At 36.1% G+C, this 20769-nt stretch overlaps 1 protein-coding gene and 1 long non-coding RNA gene across 5 annotated transcripts; one reads left to right on the forward strand and one right to left on the reverse strand.

Annotated features, from left to right (window-relative positions):
* LOC109851303 (pre-mRNA-processing protein 40A) lies at positions 183 to 20018 on the reverse strand. Of its 4 annotated transcripts, XM_020421361.1 has the most exons (28): positions 19832 to 20018; positions 19292 to 19362; positions 18739 to 19038; positions 18457 to 18651; positions 18269 to 18345; positions 17992 to 18061; positions 13039 to 13091; positions 12845 to 12902; positions 12380 to 12735; positions 12216 to 12285; positions 11303 to 11401; positions 11147 to 11215; positions 10989 to 11066; positions 10760 to 10846; positions 10640 to 10674; positions 10361 to 10466; positions 6765 to 6845; positions 6587 to 6679; positions 6446 to 6499; positions 6257 to 6373; positions 6076 to 6174; positions 2443 to 2490; positions 2278 to 2370; positions 1490 to 1597; positions 1350 to 1414; positions 1143 to 1245; positions 727 to 1065; positions 183 to 624 (listed from the first exon to the last, which is right to left on the reverse strand). In XM_020421361.1, exons 2-28 carry the CDS (start codon positions 19316 to 19318, stop codon positions 490 to 492), a joined length of 3015 nt encoding a protein of 1004 aa, XP_020276950.1. In that variant the 5' UTR covers positions 19319 to 19362; positions 19832 to 20018; the 3' UTR covers positions 183 to 489. The 4 variants fall into 4 exon arrangements, with proteins under 4 accessions (XP_020276950.1, XP_020276952.1, XP_020276951.1 ...); XM_020421363.1 differs by lacking the exons at positions 18269 to 18345; positions 18457 to 18651; positions 18739 to 19038; positions 19292 to 19362; positions 19832 to 20018 and adding an exon at positions 17741 to 17801; XM_020421362.1 differs by lacking the exons at positions 18269 to 18345; positions 18457 to 18651; positions 18739 to 19038; positions 19292 to 19362; positions 19832 to 20018 and adding an exon at positions 17720 to 17801.
* LOC109851306 lies at positions 3470 to 6054 on the forward strand. Its single transcript, XR_002249760.1, has 2 exons — positions 3470 to 3806; positions 5988 to 6054. It is a non-coding gene; the product is annotated as an uncharacterized LOC109851306 (long non-coding RNA).

A 20769-nucleotide genomic window follows, 5' to 3' on the forward strand; every position in this document is an offset into this window, starting at 1 on the left:
AGTAAAGTAAAGAGGGTGCCACTTCATGGCTTCTTACTTTTTCGCATTGAATCAATTCAGCACCTCAATACCCTCAAAATATTGATACATGGATACTACTACCTTTGCTGACAGCCGAATTGTGGATTCCCTGATTCGACATTTGGTGGATGTAATATGCAACCTCAGGAGCCGTCAAAAAATTGAAAATAAAACTACTATAACCATTAACAATTGAACATGGCACCCTCGAAACAAGTACATAATCATCACATGGAAAGAAGAGAAGCTAAAGCAGCAGAATTGTACTTTGAACTCTATGACTCCAGTGCTCATCACTTCACTCATTGTCAGACATCACTGTGCAAAAAACATCTTAAGCTACGACTGTTTTCGTGGGGGTTTTTTTTAAGCAAAACTAAGAAATTTGTATGACCTTTGATCTGATGCAGCTTTGTTAATCATTGCAAATGTAATATCAAGCCCCCAAAAGGTTTAAGGTAAAGAACACTAACGGATTTCCCCATCCTCTCCAAGTTCTCCATCTTCAAGCTCTTCATAAGCACCATTTCTACGAGACCCATCTCGATCTTTCCTGTGCCTTTTGTGACGGATTTCGGTATCAGAATCTGAAGTATATCCATGCTGCCACAAGTCACAGTATTGAATTAGAAAAAAAGCTAGTTAAGCAACAAGTGACACTGGTACTGTAAAAATTTGACCAAAAAATGGTAAATATGTAAATACCTTTCTAGATTTCTTGCGATCACTGCTATGCCTACGCGATTTCTTCGACTCCTCTCTCTCATCTTTATCGGAGGCTTCATCGTCTACTGAAGTGTGATGACGCTTTCGATGCTTTCTATCTCTGTCTTTTTCTCTCTTTCTGTCCTTTCCACTACGACTATCATCAACATTTTCAATCTCTGATTCATCCTTTTTAGACCTTTCCTTTCCTTTCTCCTTTTCGCGTTCCCTTTCTTTGTCTTGCTCCTTTCCTTTCTCCTTCTCGCGTTCTCTTTCTTTCTCCTTTCTCTCCTTCTCCTTCCTCTTCTCTTTCTCTTCTCGTTCCTTTTCTTTCTTCACCTGAAAATCAAGCACATAAGAAACAGATCAGCACATCAGAGAAAAGCTCGTTTGAAAGTTGTCATCAAATGTTTTACCTTCTCTTCTTCTTTCTTGCGCTCTCTCTCTTTTGCCTTTTCTTGCAAGTGTGCAACATACTCCTCAAATATTTGTTTTGCAAAGCTCTCCTCATCAATGGACCTATAATTTCCTCAACAATTATTAATCGGGAATATATTGGTGGATGAATTAGTAGTACGCGAACAAGTATGTCAGCAGTAAAAATTACGGATTATGATGCTTACTTGTACTCTTGGCTATCTTCAAAAAACACTTTGCTTTCTTCCCAGTTTGAAGATGCAGTTATTTCCTGCCCACAAAAAAAAGTCAAATATGATAAGACAGGATAAGCAAGTACTTCTTTTAACAATAAAATCACTATTACCTTGAATGAATGCAGAAGATCTGTGAAATCGTCTCCAAGACGTTGCTTCTTTTTGGCTTCTTTCTCTTCCTTCTCTCTCAGCCTTTCAAGTAAGTCATCAAATACGAGCTACAGAAAAATAAAAACTTCTGGGTGAGGTCCTTATAAAGGTGCGTCCATATACTACCAGAAAATCGTGTAAATGTAAGATTCTTATCTCCTTTTGGGAAAACTTTCTCCAATTGTTCTAGAAAGAGACATTTTCCTTGGTACAATTCAGACCAACTAGTCAAACCAGTTCCTGCATATGCAGTTATTTGTCTCCATTGTTTTTGAATTAGCCTTTCCCATAACCTCTTGGAGTCACTCATAAATTTGAATTTCACGAATAATTACTTGATAAATCACACACATCACTTTTTTTCTCTCATCCCTTAAAGACGGGTCAAGAATGAAGAAAACACTTACATATTAGAGGGAGGAAAAGATCGCTGACAAATAATAAGGGCTTGCTACTACTAGTTAATTGTTCCAATCAAAAGGGAGATCTCATTTACCATCAAACCTAGAACATATCACGTTTTTGAGAATGTAATTTAAAAAGCTAACTACATCGTGATGAAAACTTGTCCAACATGCAGAACAGGGGAGAAAAGGGAATGCTGACAAATAAGAGCTCAATAGTTCTAACAATCAGAAGAAAATAAATCTAATTACCTTTCAGAATGAAAATATCAGAAGGCAAATGCCAAATCCTAAATAAAAGTTATAAATTGCAGGCAGAACAGAGAAAAAGACGAGGGGATTACCTTTAAGTTTATCTCTGATATTCCCTTCATATTCTCATCATCCAAAACAGCATCTTTGAAACTTTCAAAATCCCATGTTGTCGTCAGAACAATCTGAAATTTTAAGCATTGACAATAAATACATAAAATAGTTAGGAAGGGAATCTAAATGACATGCTACATTACCTTTTTAGTCTTCATCGCATCCTTGATCAGAGCCTTATCATCATGGTACTGCGAATAGGATAGTCAGGAATCATATAACAATCAACTTTCACTTGCAGTTGCATGTTGCCCCAGTAGTTGCAGCCAAGATTAACAATGTTTAAAGATGAAGTTTCTGATGTTGGCACTTTATTGGAATTCAACAAGCAAATCAACTTGTGATGGATGGATACAGGGATGCCAATATGATGTGGACATACCAATGCAGGAATTCCAAGAAAAGTTAAAACACTACAGCATGGCGGTATGCTAACTGTGAGTGTGAAGCATGCACTTGCGTGTGTGTGTTGTGTGACGCTTAACAGTTAGTAGAACACCGTGACTTGACTAAATCAATTTCAAATTGTACCCAGTCCAATTTGGACGGAGAAAGACATCCTTCACTCATTAGACTTTTTTTTAAAACTCGGATATTTGGGGTATGCCATATGGTATGACCTAAACGATAAATAAAAAATGGAGGTACATGTCAGTGAAACTTTCCAAGAGCAGGAGTATCCACATATAACCACTAAGCTACAGAGTAGTTACCCTATCTGTCACACCACATATAAGTTTCAACTTTCCGTAAGGAACAATGTGTACAACTGACACTCAAGCAAACTACCATTAGATATCGCGTGTGAATTAAGATGAAAACTAATACAAGAGGATGTGTTTCTAACTTCACCGCTTTATCACATGCAGGGAAACAGGAAACTGATTCAAAGACTAGTGATTGAGAATTGCTAGTTAGAGGTAACTATTTATCCATCTTTGAAGTTGATATTTTGTGTTCATGTTACTAGCATAATTCAGTCAGTAGCAGTATAAAAAGTTTGGACCTATAAAATCAATCATTACTATCAAATGATAAGAGGTTATCGATCAGTTGTGTCAATCCTCTACCAATAACCCCCCACAGTATAGTGCACATAAGGATCCAAATGGATACATACGATCCGACTTGAAACTGATACAATATTTGTACTTTGACAAATATGGATATTTGCATGTCTGTATCTATGTATTTAATATGGACATGTGTGGAATCATAGCGATAAATTATCTGGCATATCCAATTAGGTATCTTGAATTCAACAAAATATACAACCATATGTACTCCACATAGATTGAAGTCATAGCATTGCCTATGTAACTGAATGATCTTTTTCACCATACATAGAGGATAGTCTTATACAGAATGAAAGATTTTCAGACTCCAGAATTCCTCAGCTTCCATATCAATGACTAATTCCATAAAGTTCAGAGAAGCATCTAGTTTTAAACCTATCTTAGGGAAAGGACATCAAAAGGAATGTGTAGGAATTCTTTGCAAATACTAGGTTTTACCCAGCTCAAGGAAAACCAATATCCTAAGAAAAAGTAAAATAGAATAGAAGGCATACAGAGAAAAAGTAAAATAGAATAGAAGGCATACAGAGCAGAATTGTTTCCAAAACTACCTGCTTTTCAAGCTCCTCTGAAACATCTTCAAAGAGGTCTTTAGGTGTCGAACCTGACGTATTTGATGCCACCACTAGGTAGGATGGTGAATCCTTGACCTTCCCGGGGGCAAAAAAGCTATTAAGAGTAGCAAGAGTAAAGACATCCCATTTCATATATGGACAGAATTTTGCTACATACCTTTACACAATAATCTCGCCAGTGAGTTTTAGCTGTAAGCAAACCTGAAGAAACATCTTCTTCCATCATCTTGCGGAATGCATCCCGATTTTTGCGTTCTGCCCGTTTTAATTGCTCCTAGAAAATTCGTAGAAAGGCTAATAAGAATATTCCAAATGTCCCCAAAATATATAATAAACCAAAACACACCTTCTGCATCTTTTTCTGCTGCTCCTCCTCTTTCTCCAGATCATGAATATACTCCTGAATTATATAGAGATTAGCAGAAGTACCTTCGAGAAAAATAAATAAAAAAAGATGCTAAAGGAATTAAGATGTGGGAGAGATTACCTGAAAAATCTCCAGTCGATCAATTTTCTCAAGTCGAGAACATCTCTCATCATCCTCCAGGCGATCCTGAACTTTCCTCCATTGACTGTTTGCCTATATATAAAAGAAAAGCAATAAGTACATACATAGCAAAAGCCTTACTATATGAGAGAAAAAGATAATCACTTTTACATAGCACCTTGATGAAGTCGCATGATTCAAGAAAAGTTCTATATTCTGCAATGTTTCGCTTGTGCTCTTCTGCTGCTTTTGCTCTTTCCTTCATAAGAGTCGAGAAGAACAAAAGAATTGAATTAAAGTTAGCATCCAATCTATATACTGCTGGCGATGTAGACAACAATAAAATACTAGGACATCAGATAAATATCTGAAACCTGCTGTCCATGACCTTTTAGAGATGTCTGAACTACGTAAGGCACATGGTCTACTATACATGAAAATAGAAGTCATAGCAGCACATTACAATATTCAAGATAGTGCAAAAAGTAGCCAAGTTCTAAAGAATAAAGATGCATATTTAGAAGACTATTAATAATCTTTAGAGGAAGGCGTTCCAATTGTAGCCCAAAATTTTACACACAGAAGATAATGCATATGAAAACACATAAAATGGATCTTATTAAGTATGCCTGAAAATTAAAAAGACTGATATCTGCATTCAGATGATTTTGCTCAAAAAAACCAACCAAATAAGTCTTCTGATTTCAAAGAGATGCACAGTTACCAACTCAAAGAATAATTTTCTATAAAATAGAATAATGGAAATATATTTTCTATAAAACGAGGTTGATTCCACAGTTACCAACTCAAAAAAAAAATTATTACTATCTCAACAAGGTCGGAAAACTCACGTTGTTGTTAATATGGGACAAAAAAATGCAGAACCTACGTTTTTTAATCAAATAATTCTAACCAATCCACAATGGGGGCACCCATCCACAATTTTTTGAACCGCGTGCTTCAAAAGATGTGCTTACAGTTCAAAAAGGATACAATTGTCTGAATCAACGGACTTTTACCAAGAAAGGTTACTATTTTAGGCCAAGAAGTTGATGGCAAAATTTCAATTCAACTTGCGGGAACTCATGGGATATCTCAGTATAGAAGATGATAAGAAGGGTCTTTGTTTACAAACTCCCCCGTCATACAGGTAACACCAAGAATAGCCATTTATGACAGCATGCAGCATGATTCACCCGATATGCGCACATTATGCATAGGATTCACAGCTTGATTCACCCATGTACATACAATATGCATAGTATTTGCTGCTTCAATGGGATCTTCATATGCACTCTGCTTATGTTAAATCTGTAGAAAGTTACAGAAAGATTCCAACCCTGCTCTTTGAATATCTGTATTTAAATAAATACGGAGGGTGCTGACAAAATGGACACATACTCCACAAAATATCAGTTTTCAGTGGTCCGGTTTTAGATATTTCATTCACCTTTACTCTGGATATTATCAACCATTTGTACGGGACAGCTAGGGACCGGATTGGATACAGTGCTACAGAACGCTCCATAGTGGTGCGATAGTAATACTAGGTTTTACCCAGCTCAAGGAAAACCAATATCCTAAGAAAAAGTAAAATAGAATAGAAGGCATACAGAGCAGAATTGTTTCCAAAACTACCTGCTTTTCAAGCTCCTCTGAAACATCTTCAAAGAGGTCTTTAGGTGTCGAACCTGACGTATTTGATGCCACCACTAGGTAGGATGGTGAATCCTTGACCTTCCCGGGGGCAAAAAAGCTATTAAGAGTAGCAAGAGTAAAGACATCCCATTTCATATATGGACAGAATTTTGCTACATACCTTTACACAATAATCTCGCCAGTGAGTTTTAGCTGTAAGCAAACCTGAAGAAACATCTTCTTCCATCATCTTGCGGAATGCATCCCGATTTTTGCGTTCTGCCCGTTTTAATTGCTCCTAGAAAATTCGTAGAAAGGCTAATAAGAATATTCCAAATGTCCCCAAAATATATAATAAACCAAAACACACCTTCTGCATCTTTTTCTGCTGCTCCTCCTCTTTCTCCAGATCATGAATATACTCCTGAATTATATAGAGATTAGCAGAAGTACCTTCGAGAAAAATAAATAAAAAAAGATGCTAAAGGAATTAAGATGTGGGAGAGATTACCTGAAAAATCTCCAGTCGATCAATTTTCTCAAGTCGAGAACATCTCTCATCATCCTCCAGGCGATCCTGAACTTTCCTCCATTGACTGTTTGCCTATATATAAAAGAAAAGCAATAAGTACATACATAGCAAAAGCCTTACTATATGAGAGAAAAAGATAATCACTTTTACATAGCACCTTGATGAAGTCGCATGATTCAAGAAAAGTTCTATATTCTGCAATGTTTCGCTTGTGCTCTTCTGCTGCTTTTGCTCTTTCCTTCATAAGAGTCGAGAAGAACAAAAGAATTGAATTAAAGTTAGCATCCAATCTATATACTGCTGGCGATGTAGACAACAATAAAATACTAGGACATCAGATAAATATCTGAAACCTGCTGTCCATGACCTTTTAGAGATGTCTGAACTACGTAAGGCACATGGTCTACTATACATGAAAATAGAAGTCATAGCAGCACATTACAATATTCAAGATAGTGCAAAAAGTAGCCAAGTTCTAAAGAATAAAGATGCATATTTAGAAGACTATTAATAATCTTTAGAGGAAGGCGTTCCAATTGTAGCCCAAAATTTTACACACAGAAGATAATGCATATGAAAACACATAAAATGGATCTTATTAAGTATGCCTGAAAATTAAAAAGACTGATATCTGCATTCAGATGATTTTGCTCAAAAAAACCAACCAAATAAGTCTTCTGATTTCAAAGAGATGCACAGTTACCAACTCAAAGAATAATTTTCTATAAAATAGAATAATGGAAATATATTTTCTATAAAACGAGGTTGATTCCACAGTTACCAACTCAAAAAAAAAATTATTACTATCTCAACAAGGTCGGAAAACTCACGTTGTTGTTAATATGGGACAAAAAAATGCAGAACCTACGTTTTTTAATCAAATAATTCTAACCAATCCACAATGGGGGCACCCATCCACAATTTTTTGAACCGCGTGCTTCAAAAGATGTGCTTACAGTTCAAAAAGGATACAATTGTCTGAATCAACGGACTTTTACCAAGAAAGGTTACTATTTTAGGCCAAGAAGTTGATGGCAAAATTTCAATTCAACTTGCGGGAACTCATGGGATATCTCAGTATAGAAGATGATAAGAAGGGTCTTTGTTTACAAACTCCCCCGTCATACAGGTAACACCAAGAATAGCCATTTATGACAGCATGCAGCATGATTCACCCGATATGCGCACATTATGCATAGGATTCACAGCTTGATTCACCCATGTACATACAATATGCATAGTATTTGCTGCTTCAATGGGATCTTCATATGCACTCTGCTTATGTTAAATCTGTAGAAAGTTACAGAAAGATTCCAACCCTGCTCTTTGAATATCTGTATTTAAATAAATACGGAGGGTGCTGACAAAATGGACACATACTCCACAAAATATCAGTTTTCAGTGGTCCGGTTTTAGATATTTCATTCACCTTTACTCTGGATATTATCAACCATTTGTACGGGACAGCTAGGGACCGGATTGGATACAGTAACCCGCCATGGGTCACGGCCTAGCCCAGCCCTTAATGGGCTAGGCCTGACCCCGCACATGATATACTTGGGCTAGGGGCCAGGCTAGTCTGGGCTATGCCGGGTCTAACCCCAGACCTGGGGGAGGTAGGCCCGACCCACGCTGGCCCGGCCCACACCCGACCCGCCCATGACATATTTTTTAGTTAGGCTAACTCTTCCTTTAGCCTTTTGGGTCTACAGCTAGTTGTCAATAAAGGCAAAAGACCATATGTTTTTGGCTCGTGGGCCTTTTGGCCCATTAAGACACAAAGCACCGAGCTTAAAGCTCGTTGTTGTCTATTGTGAAGGATTAAAAAGTTTAATACAAATTTAAAAATAGTATAATACAAGTTTAAATTACTAAAACATATAATTTATAACTATAAATACAAGTTTAATATAATTAAAAATGTAAAAGAATAGAAAAAATTGAACGAAAAACCCATGGGCCGACCAACGATCCACGAGTCGTAGGCCAGGTCAAACCTGGCCCGCACCTAGGCAGGTCGTGGGCTGGGCTGGATCCAGTCTTATACCCAGGACCAGAGAAGTAGGCTCAACACACTCTGATTAGGCCGAGGCCTGTGTAAGGGCCAGCCTTGAACCGGGAGGGCCAGGTCACGGGCCTGAACTGGCTCCGCCCATGTCCACCCTAGTACGAAATAGCGTTGTTTAGCGCTTAAAAGCTCTTTTAAGCGCTAAATAACATTATTCTTAATAGGCTATTAGTTTTAAATTCTGACCCATTAGCGACCCAAACCCGACCTGGCTTGAAATAAAACGCTACATAATCAAATCCTACTTGACATCTGCTTAGAGTCTGCTTGCTTAGTGTATATAGATTGTTATTATCTATCATGACATTATCTTGCTTTGCTCATTTATATATGCTTAAAGATTTTATTTTTATGTCAAGTTGCGAATAATTAATATAATGATGGTGTTACTAAGCAATGTTTTTTTATTGTTGACAATTTTTGTATTACAAACTTAAAAGTTGAAGGAATGAGACAAATAACGATGTTTTTTTATAAACAAGTACACTTTTTTATTCTTTAGAGTACTTTGTTAATATTATGCAATCATTATACATCTATTTCATGCTTAGGATCTCTACAAATCATCAAATATGCATTTGTAGAATTTTTAGATTTTTCTGTAATTTTTCTCATTTTTTAGAATATTTAAATATACTTAAATAGGACAACTATTTGACTATGAGCTATTTGTTGCTATTTTGCCACCATAGGCGCACATAGCCTTAGCAGTGCCTCATTGCTATGTGATGCTATCCACTATCAATAACCTTAATTGTAATTGTATACAAACTGTGAACTAACAGTTCAATGGCTAGTCTGGTACTGTTGGAGCTTATAATAAGTTGCTTATAACAACAGTCTATAGAAGCAACTTATATAAGCTGCAGAAAATAGTTTTTTTGGTAATTAAATATCAAAACTGCTTTAAAAATAGTTATGATGTTTGGATAATTGTGCTTAATGATCATTATCAAAAGACAAAAGGTATATGTGATATATAAACTAGAAGAAAGCAAAAGCTATTTCTAAAAGCACCCACAAGTTGCTTCTAAAAAATACCCTCCTAAAAGCAGAAGTAGTTTCAACATGCATCCAAAAAAAAGAAAAGGAGAGAAAACTCCCATTATTGGCTACTTCTTGAAAAAATTAGTAGAACCGCACTTAAAAAGCAAAGCAATATCAATTTGGGCCTAAGTGAGCAAGACTCTTTTCCCCCACATTATAGTACAGTCACTATACCAAACATCAAATCCAGTTTCCATTCATTGATACTTCTAACTCAGGAAGAAGTTTCAAATGTAACTTTCTAAGTAAATCAATGCAAATGCAAAAAAAATAAGGTAATTGATGTTAGCTTGGCAGCCAAATATAATTCTGACAAATAATTAGTGTTGCCCTTCAGCACAAAGTTTTGATACACAGCCAACCATATGTTAATGCTTAAAGGCCTAGAAAATAAGACGATAATGATAAGGAGATACAACAAACAGATATAAATCAAAGTTATAAGAAACTTGCAATGGCATGGCAAATCACACACTTAAGCAAGATATAATTTTATCACTTTTACAGAAACGCAAATTAAGAGGAATATGTTCAATGATGCTCAACAAACCTTTAACATTCTGAAAAATCAAAACACAATCAGATCTTATAAATATTACAACTAGGAAATCTAATATGTAAAAAGCAGAGTTAAGAACCTTCTTCTGAAGCTCCACCAGATAGTTTTCAAAGAGATCCTTGCGGTCTCCAGGCCGCTCAACAGCAGTGAATCGTTCATCATCTTCAAACATAGTTACGGCTTTGCTGAAATAGTCAAAATTGCAAAAACATTAAATACTGAAACTTCATAAAGATAGATCAACAATCCAAATACAGAAAACTAGCTACAATTTCAAGACCGACTGTTACAGAAATACCAATTAGGCCTTCAGCTAGATTATTGTATATATGGAAAAGGCACAGGAATGAGATCAAACCTCCATCGGGTGGATGATGTGAGTTCTTCGCATTCCTATAGGAATCAATAGACACAAGTGTTCAGAGTACAAATGAGTATTGAGGTCTAAAGAGATGCCTTTAAGCAGAATGAGATTCACCTCTAACATTTTAGTGAACTCCTCTCGTGCTTTTTTCTGTCTGATGCGCCTCTCTTCAGCATCTTGTTTTTTCCTTTGGCCCAAGTACTGAGACAGAACCAACGCATGAATAACAAGAATGATCCAAGCCAACAAATAGATATGGTGACCCAGTAAGTACTGGAAGTCCTTTAAAAAAACTATCGCAACTGATTCAAGGATAAACTGTTAGAAGTTTATGTATCGGTACCTCATTGAATGCTTGTTTCCTCTCCCCAAGCGTCTTTAAAGCACCATATCTCTTGTCATTTATAATAACTCTCATGGTCTGAAAATAAATTAATATCATATTGTAGAATAAATAGAATAAATAGTACATAGCAGTTTGAAGCAAAGTGCGTAAAAAACCTGCTCCCAAGTCCAATCAGATTCTACATTTGCAGATTCAAGAAGTGACTTGAAGGCATTTTTTGCCTCCTGCAAGTTCATAAACATTAGATTACAAACTTCTACATAAAAAAAGAAGAGAAACCAAGTGTCACAGTACAAATGTAAAACTATTACCAGTTTGTTTGCAAAAACAAGAGGTTCCTCATCCACAAACTTTTCCTCTACAGGAGTGACATTTATCTTTCCAGCTGCAGGCATACCCCTTTTGGCTTCCTGCATCAAATAACAATCCAGATAACAAAAAAATGCATGTGCGCATCAAATAACAATCCAGATAACAAAAAAATGCATGTGCGCGCATCAGTTATATAGATTTGACAGAAAAAAGGACGCAAGACCTGTTTTCTCCATACAATATATGATAATAGGGTGCATCGTACACAATGCTGTAGACCATAATGTTCCCTTTAAACTAGAAAGTTTATCAAAATTTTAGAAACAAAAAGAAGCAGCTCTGAAATTAAACTCCCTGAAACCGAGAAAAAAATAGACAGAAGGATGCAATGCAATCTGTCCATGCTAGCAAGTATGCACACAAAAAATTTCCTTTTCATATTTTGGGGGTACTGATGTTTCTGAGAATATGATGTTATCAAACAAATTGTCGAAATACCTACTTGGCATCCGCAGCATCTCCTAGGACTTCATTATTAATTAAGTGTATTAAAATTTTAATTGAGTTCACAAACGTTAGCTGCCCAAGACCTGTAGCTAATTATGTTTTAAAGAGAAGTGAAGTGGAAACCAAGGCAGGGACCTCTTCGGCACCTGGGTAAGGCCAAGAGCCACAGTTAAGCCACCACTGCCTTGTTTAAGAGTTGGAAAAGAAGAGGGTAAAAATCAAATAAAGGACCATCGTTGCATCGCCTTCTGATTGTTTCTATCACTAGCTATAGCTAGCCTCGCCTTCAAATGAATACCCATTTGCCATCACTACCACCCAAATGACAAATATACATATTGCAAAAAATTTCAAACTAATATATGGCTTTAGCAAGATGGCAAGAAAGCTTCAATGTGGGAATACCTCCAAATCCTGAGCAGAAGCTCCATCAAGCGGGGTTGCAATGTTTGGCAAAGATGAACGTTCATCATTGCTGCCAGAAGTATAAATAAAAACATTAGCTAGTAAAAATAAATGAGCAAAGGGTAAAAAATGAATAGTTAAGGTAAAATTGACAATAATCATACTCCACTGCAGTTGTTGTAGCATCCATTTCAACAGAAAGAACTCCATTACTTGCAGAAACAGGGAGTGATGGTGTGGAAGGAGTGCCAAGAGACACACCTACGTCTGTTGTTCCAGAGGTAACAGAAGAAGCTGTAACAGAAGGTATATTGATTGAAGGTGGAGATCCTGACGCTGTTACATTTTGTGGGATGACAGCGCTAGCAGCCGTCACTGGTACTGGACTAGATGCTACTGCAGATGTCACTTTAGGAGTCCCAACATTTGCTGTGGCCAAAGAAGTAGCTGTATCAGCAGAAGCTGCTGTTTGTGTCACATTAAGCTGAGCTGCCTCCTTCTCTGCTTGTTCTCGTGCTAACTGAAAATAAATTGAAATAAAAATTTTAAAATTAAGGAAAGCCAAAAGCTACAATATGCCTGGAATGAAATATTACAAGGACCAGTAACAAAACAAAAGCTTAATAAACCTTGAGTTCATCAGGAATAGTCCATTTGGATTGTTTTGTAACCTTGTTATAGTAATATCTGCACCAAAAAAAGAACCAAAAGTAAGAAGACTATTATCATTCATTCATCAAACTGAAAGACATAAGATATTAATAATATTAAGTATCAACAAAAACCAGACAGAAAAAATTAAAAAAGAATAGAATAAGCTCACTTTCGTCCCTCTGCAGTTGTGAACTCCTTCCACTCAGTAGATGCATCAGCCCTCTGAGACAAGTTAACAAATTAAAATAAGCCAGAAATATAGACACATAAAATACATTAAAAAGTTGAACCAGAAAGATAATAATTAGAAAGAATATGCAATGCACTAGGGATATTGCAAGGGCCTCAAGAGAACTACAGGAATATTTAATTAAATGTGTATTAAAGAGTGAAAATGGTAAAGTTTAGGTTGTTGCGGGGGAAGACCACGGAAGTTCTGCAACAATAGTTATTAAATTGTCTTGGTCTACAGTCCAGGTAAATGTGTGCCAACATATTGAGAGGTATGAAAGCATGAATAAATACAATACACTCTGCAGTCATTAAGAAACTGAGAGAATAAGAAATATCGCAATGAAAATACAAATGAAGGCGCATTGACTTATAGCAATCTGAGATTAAACTAGAAGATTTCTCTACCATAAAGTTCTTCTCCTACAGAAACCATTGATGTCGCAAATGAGTTCAGTTCATTCCACAAGTCCCATTCCTCAGAAGTCTCAAAAGCATATTTGAGTAGATTGCAGGTAAAATTACAGATTCCTATAAATAGGTTACCAGAAGCAATAGTGAGCTATGAATTACCTGCCTCAAAATTATGTGTTTATTCTAAATGGAACAGCTGATAAAGTAGTAAACAAGTTAAAAGATTCAAATTATTCACAGCAATATAAGTGGCAAAAGATATTAATTGGATTTACCAATCAGATAATTTAGGTCCAACGGGTAAGTTAAAGTGAAAAGGAAGGGGGAAAGAAAATTTTGCTAAGTTACCTGGGTACTTCTATCGGAACCCATACCCATACCCATACCAAATTCAAGCGTTTACTCAATTATACATTACATAGTTTTAACTTAAGCACTTTTCATACCCTTCTTGGATGCATATTCTACACCTCACGTCTATTTCTTATATATCGATCTTATGTAAATGAAAAAACAATATTGATCATATGTAAACTATTAATTTTAATACATATAAATATACATATCTATATAGCCGTGACCCTATACCCTACTTTTTACAAATTTGTCATGTCCCATAACCTCTACCCGTACCCTACTTTTCTACACCTCACATCTATTTCTTATATATTGACCTTATGTAAATGAAAAAATAATATTGATCATATGTAAACTATTAATTTTAATACAAATAAATATACATAACTACATCTACATAGCCGCGTCCCCGTACCCTACTTTTTACAAATTTGTTGTGTCCCATAACCTATACTTGTACCCTACTTTTTACAAATTTGTTGTCTCATAACCTAATTTCATTGACAAAAATAAACATACCAAAACAATGTCAAGATAAAACTGAAGTTTGATAAGACAAACTTGATTACCAGTCTACGACCATAAATGACATGGAAACTTGTGTATGGTATTGAGATATATGTACAAACAATCTGTAACTTTGCGAACCATTAATGATATAATGAACTAATATGACTCCCCAATGAAAGACAACCAATAGGATGAAGTGGCACTATCACTTTACATGTTATAACGGAAAAGGGCAAAGAAAGTCAGAAAGGTAATCTCCCATCCATGTTGAAAGTTATTTCACACAAAACTTTAAATACTGGGCCATATCTGTAGATTGCTCTAGCAACAAGAGGATTTTGTATGTAAAGCAAGACTATGAAGAGATAAAATATATAGAGTTTGCATCAAGAACGAGAAACTATTTTACAGAAGGACAAATATCAGCTACAGTTCTCAAGTAACCTTGAATTGACAATACATGATAAAATTTAATCATTATGGCAAGGATGAACAACAAGCATGCATCCAAAAATATATCACATCATACCTCTAGAGTGTAGATATCATGTACCTGGGACCGACCTTAAAAAGGACTATTTAAGTCAAGGGCATCGATACCAATCAAACTTAGTCATACCCAAATCATCTATCATGATTAGATGATGACAGAAATTGACCATCAGTATAAGATGAAAAGAAATGGTAACTCTGGCTGGAACAAGATTATAAATAGAAGTTTGGACATTAAATAAGCAAATGAAACATTGCCTGAGAATATAAGGCTAAAATTACTAATGGAACTTATGCAAGTAGTTAATGTCATTGTGGTATACAGCATGTCGTGCATATCATATACAAGATCGAGATCACAGTAAGTAGACACTTCTAAAGCTTAAGATCCATAAAATCTTAAATATGCTCAGTTGTTTTTAATTAAAACAGGATAGAAATCGAATGTTATACATATCCAAGAAACTAAGAGTACAGTAGTCAAATGACAGGATGCTTGATTTAGAATAGAGCGCACAACAGATCTGTACTGCTTAATTTGGAACAATATCATAGAAAGGTCAAGTTTCATCAAGCATAAACATTAAATTAACGGATATAGTGAGTAAAATATAGGTAAAACCTGTAGCTATATTCAAATAATGAGACCTGGGAATAAATAGTTAACGGCTGGCAATAGATTATGAAGGTATTTGGGGGAGCTGATGTTTTGGTCAAGGAGCTTTTAAACTAGTTTATCCATATGGACCATATCTACATGTTTGGTGACACCTCAAATGAGCTACCTTTTAAGTCACATTTAAATAAGCTACTTTTGAATAACTACCTTATAAGCTCATCTAAATAAGCTAAGTTTCACCAAGTGAATAACTTTTCTACCCATACAAGTTTTATAAAGTTTTCATCATAAAAGCCAAAAGACACTAAAACCCAACATAGCTTATAAGCTTCAAAAAATAAGACCTCCTAAACACACTCAAAGACTTATAAGGTCCATGGTTGGGAAGAGACAAGATTGTTATTATAGTATAAACTTTAACAGGAAAGGACAACCGGTTTCCGTAAAAAGAAATACATAAACTTTCAATGGTATTGTAGATTTCAAAGAAAAGAATCATAGCTTAAGGGATGTTGGTTATTCCAATTTTCCTTTTCAGATAATCTATTATGAATTAAATAATCTAATAAGGGAAATTTTCCAATTAACTAATAACTACTATATAATTTGATTTCTTTTTACTACAATAACAAGCATGGACTGCTCTTAAATAATGATCAAATAAAAAGACCACATTAACTAGTCAAAGTAGATGAACAAGTAAAACTTTTTAAGTAAAGACTTCAATTTACTCAAAACGATAAAGTTAAAAAGATTGTAAAATCACAGAATTAGACACAGATAGCCTTCCGGCAACAAACTATATACTTCCTTAATACCCTCAAAGTGAAATTTACTGAAGCAACCACTTTATAGAAAAGATTATTACCATTCAAAAAAAATATTTATCAAGCCCCTCAATTTTTACATCATCACCAATGGTAGAATACATCTCTAAAGTGGACCTTACAGTAAATTAGTGACATTATCAATTATACATCTATCAATCTCCTGACGAACAAACATTCCTGTGTTTGAAAGACTAGCTTGACTATGTAATATTATCATATCATACTGTGTTAAATTGCTCCCTTAACAGCAGTGATCTTGCCTATAGCTGATCAATTAATAATAATGAAACAATCAGCCAAAAAATGACAGTCGTGACACATGAAAAGAGGAGACTTGGGGATAACTTCTGGAAATAAGTCTATGCAAGGGAGTCCATCTATGCAAGAGAGTTCATCTGACATGTTGTCACGATTTAAAAAAATAGCCGACTTTCTAAAAAGAACCAATAAATGGAAAAAATGAGAATACGATGCATTTCTATTAAAAGTAAGAAAATACCTCTGGACAAAAAAGCGAAATCATATGATTCTCAATAGAACAAATTGTAAATACGATGACTTCTCACTATAAGAAACAAGATGAATCTATATCTGCATTACATAGAAATCGAGCATTGGCAAGTGAATCCAAACTTTAAACCACTACTAGTGCTATGTATTATACCACCTGCGGATAACAATCTGGACTTAAAAAATATAGCATCAATATTTATGCCCTACAAAACGAGTGATAAACACATGACCCATCTACAGTGCCAGATGGGAAGGAATATGATTTCATCTAAAGACGTAAATCAGCTTAGGAATCAAGAAAAGGTGATAGTTTGAAGATTGAAGCAATGATATTTATCACTTGATGCTCCGTCTATGTGCACCGATTCAACCTATCTAATTATTGATATACTTGTTTAATGTATGACTTCTCGCCTTGTAACCTGGACAGGTTTTTAGATAACTCATTAGAATGACTAGAATAAACGTACACACGAGAATAGGGACGCATAAACAAAACAATGTAGCTATATCTAAATTTTGACAGCTTAGATGACCAATAGTCATTTTAGTGCAAAACACGCAACAAATTTGTCCACATTAACAAAAAAAGGGAGCAATTGAACTGTTATTATAAGGAACAACATCATTGCCTTTGGTGTTTGATAATAGTTCTAACTGATTCAAAGTGGAAAATAGACAACTCAGTCAATTCACAGTACCGAAAGGCCACAATATAAAAAAAACAACCAAATGGCTCTATGAAAGGGACCATAACTATAACTATAAATAAACTGCAGGCAGGTTTTATTAACCCTACTTTCTATTGACTAATCATTATTAGTGTCACATGCAAAAAGAAAAAACCCCTTCATTATGAAATAAAGGTAAATAGCAATAATTGCCTGCTTTGAGAAAATTGAAACCTGGCCTTCACAATGACCACACATAGCAGTCGGTTTTTGCTCCAGACGTGCCAAAAGATATCTACAAACCAGGAAGAAGAACATGCAAAGAAACAGAGAAATACAAATAAAACAAATTTGATCGACTAGTATGGTTACAATTGTCAGCATTCAGGAAAGGAATTGCCAAGTACTTGATGCTGATGCACTAATAAAACAAACATGAGAAGTGTACAAAAGAATCGAAATGTATCATAACTAATATAACTAACCTCAAGGGGCGTCATCAGCTCAATGGGCTTCTCCCAACTGGATTGCCTGGTCTTCTTGTTATAATAGTATCTATATTGCATGGAAGAAAAGGTAGATAAATGGCAAGCTATAACCAAAGGAAATATCAAGCAATCAATACCACGCCAAGAATACAGACATTACATCAACGGCGGACTAAGGTAAGATTAAAAACCAATAAGACATGAAACTCAGCCACATAGAACTGAATTAAAAAAAGGCAAACAAAGCAAGAATTAATTGTCAATTAGCATGTACCTTTTCCCATCAGCAGCTGTATGTTCTTGCCAATCAGAAGAGGATGCCTCATTGGAGCTAGGATGTGCGCCTGAATTCTGAATTTTCAGACGGAGAGAAGAATAAGCGGTCAATGCCCATGAAGAATAAAGTAGTAGAAAGAAGAGGCATATTTATTGGCAAACTAAACAAAATCGAGAAATCCTCACAGGAACCATGCCAGCCATAGGTGAAGGCTGCTGTCCAGCCTGAATGAGAGGGGGACCAAGCTGCGAATTCTGAGTTTCAGGTGCAGGCCAAGTCTGACCCCCTGCAGGTGCAATAGATGTCTGCATTTGGGGGACTTGTAGGTAATGTGATGTAGCCTGGACAGTATTTGGTGGCTGGCCATAGGAGGTAGCAAACTGCAGTCAAGAAAATACATGTCAATCAAAAGCAAAAAAAGTTTAAAAACAATGACAATTTGTTAGTAGGCACATGAAAGAGCATACTGTATACGATGAAGAAAGAGACATTCCAGCTCCACTTAAATTAGGCAAATGGTTGTTTGCAACTGGTGCATTGTGTTGTGGCCTAGCTTGCTGCATGTATGACATTGGAGTCACTTGCGACGAAGGGAAACCTTGACCTGGAGCTCCAGACCTCTGAGGCATATGCTGTGGTGGCTGCGCAAAAAGGGGTGATGGCATTCCACCGTTTGGTCCAGCCATCCCTTGTCCAACAGGGAGGAACTGATGGGATGCCGGAGGCATGTATGGATGACCCTGTTGAGGTGGAACCACAGGTCTGAACTGCAATATGAATAAAATAATTAAACCTTTTTCAGGAGCAAGTACAAGAGTTGAGGCTAGAATAGCCTTTGAATGCCGCCAAATTCCGCCTGCATACTCTTAGGTGGCTCTATATTTTAGGTGGACCTGTTGATCCTACCTGTGGCTTAAATGACTTTCAAATTAATTAATACGTATTTGATTCATTCCTAACAGAAAATATTAGGTTTTTCTTGTATCCAAAAGAGATGTGAAGTGTTGATGTATAGTCTACCTGTGGCCCGGAAGGATTGTTGGCCATCCGCACAAATATCTGGGAGACACGATGAGTAATCAACAGACCAGCTGCAAAAGCATTCGAATAGGGGAGGAGAATCAGTTGATAGAGTCTAAAAAGATAATTACCGTAATAACTTTTTGCAAAGTTTAAAGAGCTTGCATTCAGAATAAATAAAAAAAAGAAATAGGTCTATTTAACATGTATCCACGAGTTTATCTGTTCTGGTTAAATTACTGCCTAAATTGAAAAAGAAATAGGAATTCAAGAAATTAACTTTCGAACGAGATCATTAAAGTCAAAATATCATATTCAATCCTACTCCAAAAGGGGGGAGAAAAGTACTCCTTGAACAGCCTAGAAATTTGCTAAAGAGCGCTAAAAATTCGAGCTTTTCGATTAAAGATTTAATCTTGAAACAAGAAGAGCATACACTGGTAAAAGAACTACAAAAAATAAAGGTGCTAACAATATTCAAGAAAAAGGTATCAGGAACGAATAATAGATAGAGAGTTAAAAATAAGAGTAGCAGCTTACGTCGCCGGAGATAGGATCAGTCGGAAGTCAAGGACGCCGCCGCCGGCGAGAACACCGGTCGCAAATTGGAACGAAAGCGAGATGATGAGCAGGAGGGGAAAAAAAGAGAGAGAGAGAGACGGGGTTTGAAGAGATCGGGGTTTTGGGGAGTAAAATGGGGAACACAGAGAGAGGAGCGAACTGAGCCCTAACTTTTAACAGGCTTATATATTAAATTAATGGGTTCGCGTCGAGTCGGGTGTAGAAATAGGTACCGATAAGATCACAATTGGGTCCGGGTCCTTTCGCTAGTTGGCATTTATAATATTTTTTCCGATATTTTCTGGGCCACGTGGTTCCAGAAGAGGGATAAATTTTCAAAACCACCTCTTTTGAGATTTTATTCCCAAAAAACGACTCATTTCCCTCTTATTTGTAAAAACCGACCTCGTTTCAGCCTCAGGGCTAAAACCAGGTCGGTTTTTACAAAAAAGGTTCCGAAAATTCACGGGAGTTGAACTCCCGTGAAGTTTAGCAATTATTTAATTAAGCTGCTAAACTTCACGGGAGTTCAACTCTCGTGAAGTTCCACAGCTCAACTTTTTTTTAACTAAGAAACTTCATGGGAGTTGAACTCCCGTGAAGTTTAACAGCTATTTAATTAAGCTGCTAAACTTCACGGGAGTTGAACTCCCGTGAAGTTTCGGAACTTTTTTTGTAAAAAACGACCTGGTTTCAGCGTTGAGGCTGAAACTAGGTCGGTTTTTACAAATAAAGAGGAAATGGGTCTTTTTTTGGGAATAAAATCGCAAATGGGATGGTTTTGAAAATTTGTCCTCCAAAAGAGTCGTATCCGGATATAGCATATGATTAGACCATCTCCAACCCATTGTACCAAAATGATGCAAATTTTACGTCAAAATGGTGCAAAAGTCACATCAAATAGTAATACATCTCCA

Source organism: Asparagus officinalis, chromosome 8, assembly GCF_001876935.1.
Source record: "Asparagus officinalis chromosome 8, Aspof.V1, whole genome shotgun sequence".
Classification (NCBI taxonomy): domain Eukaryota; kingdom Viridiplantae; phylum Streptophyta; class Magnoliopsida; order Asparagales; family Asparagaceae; genus Asparagus; species Asparagus officinalis.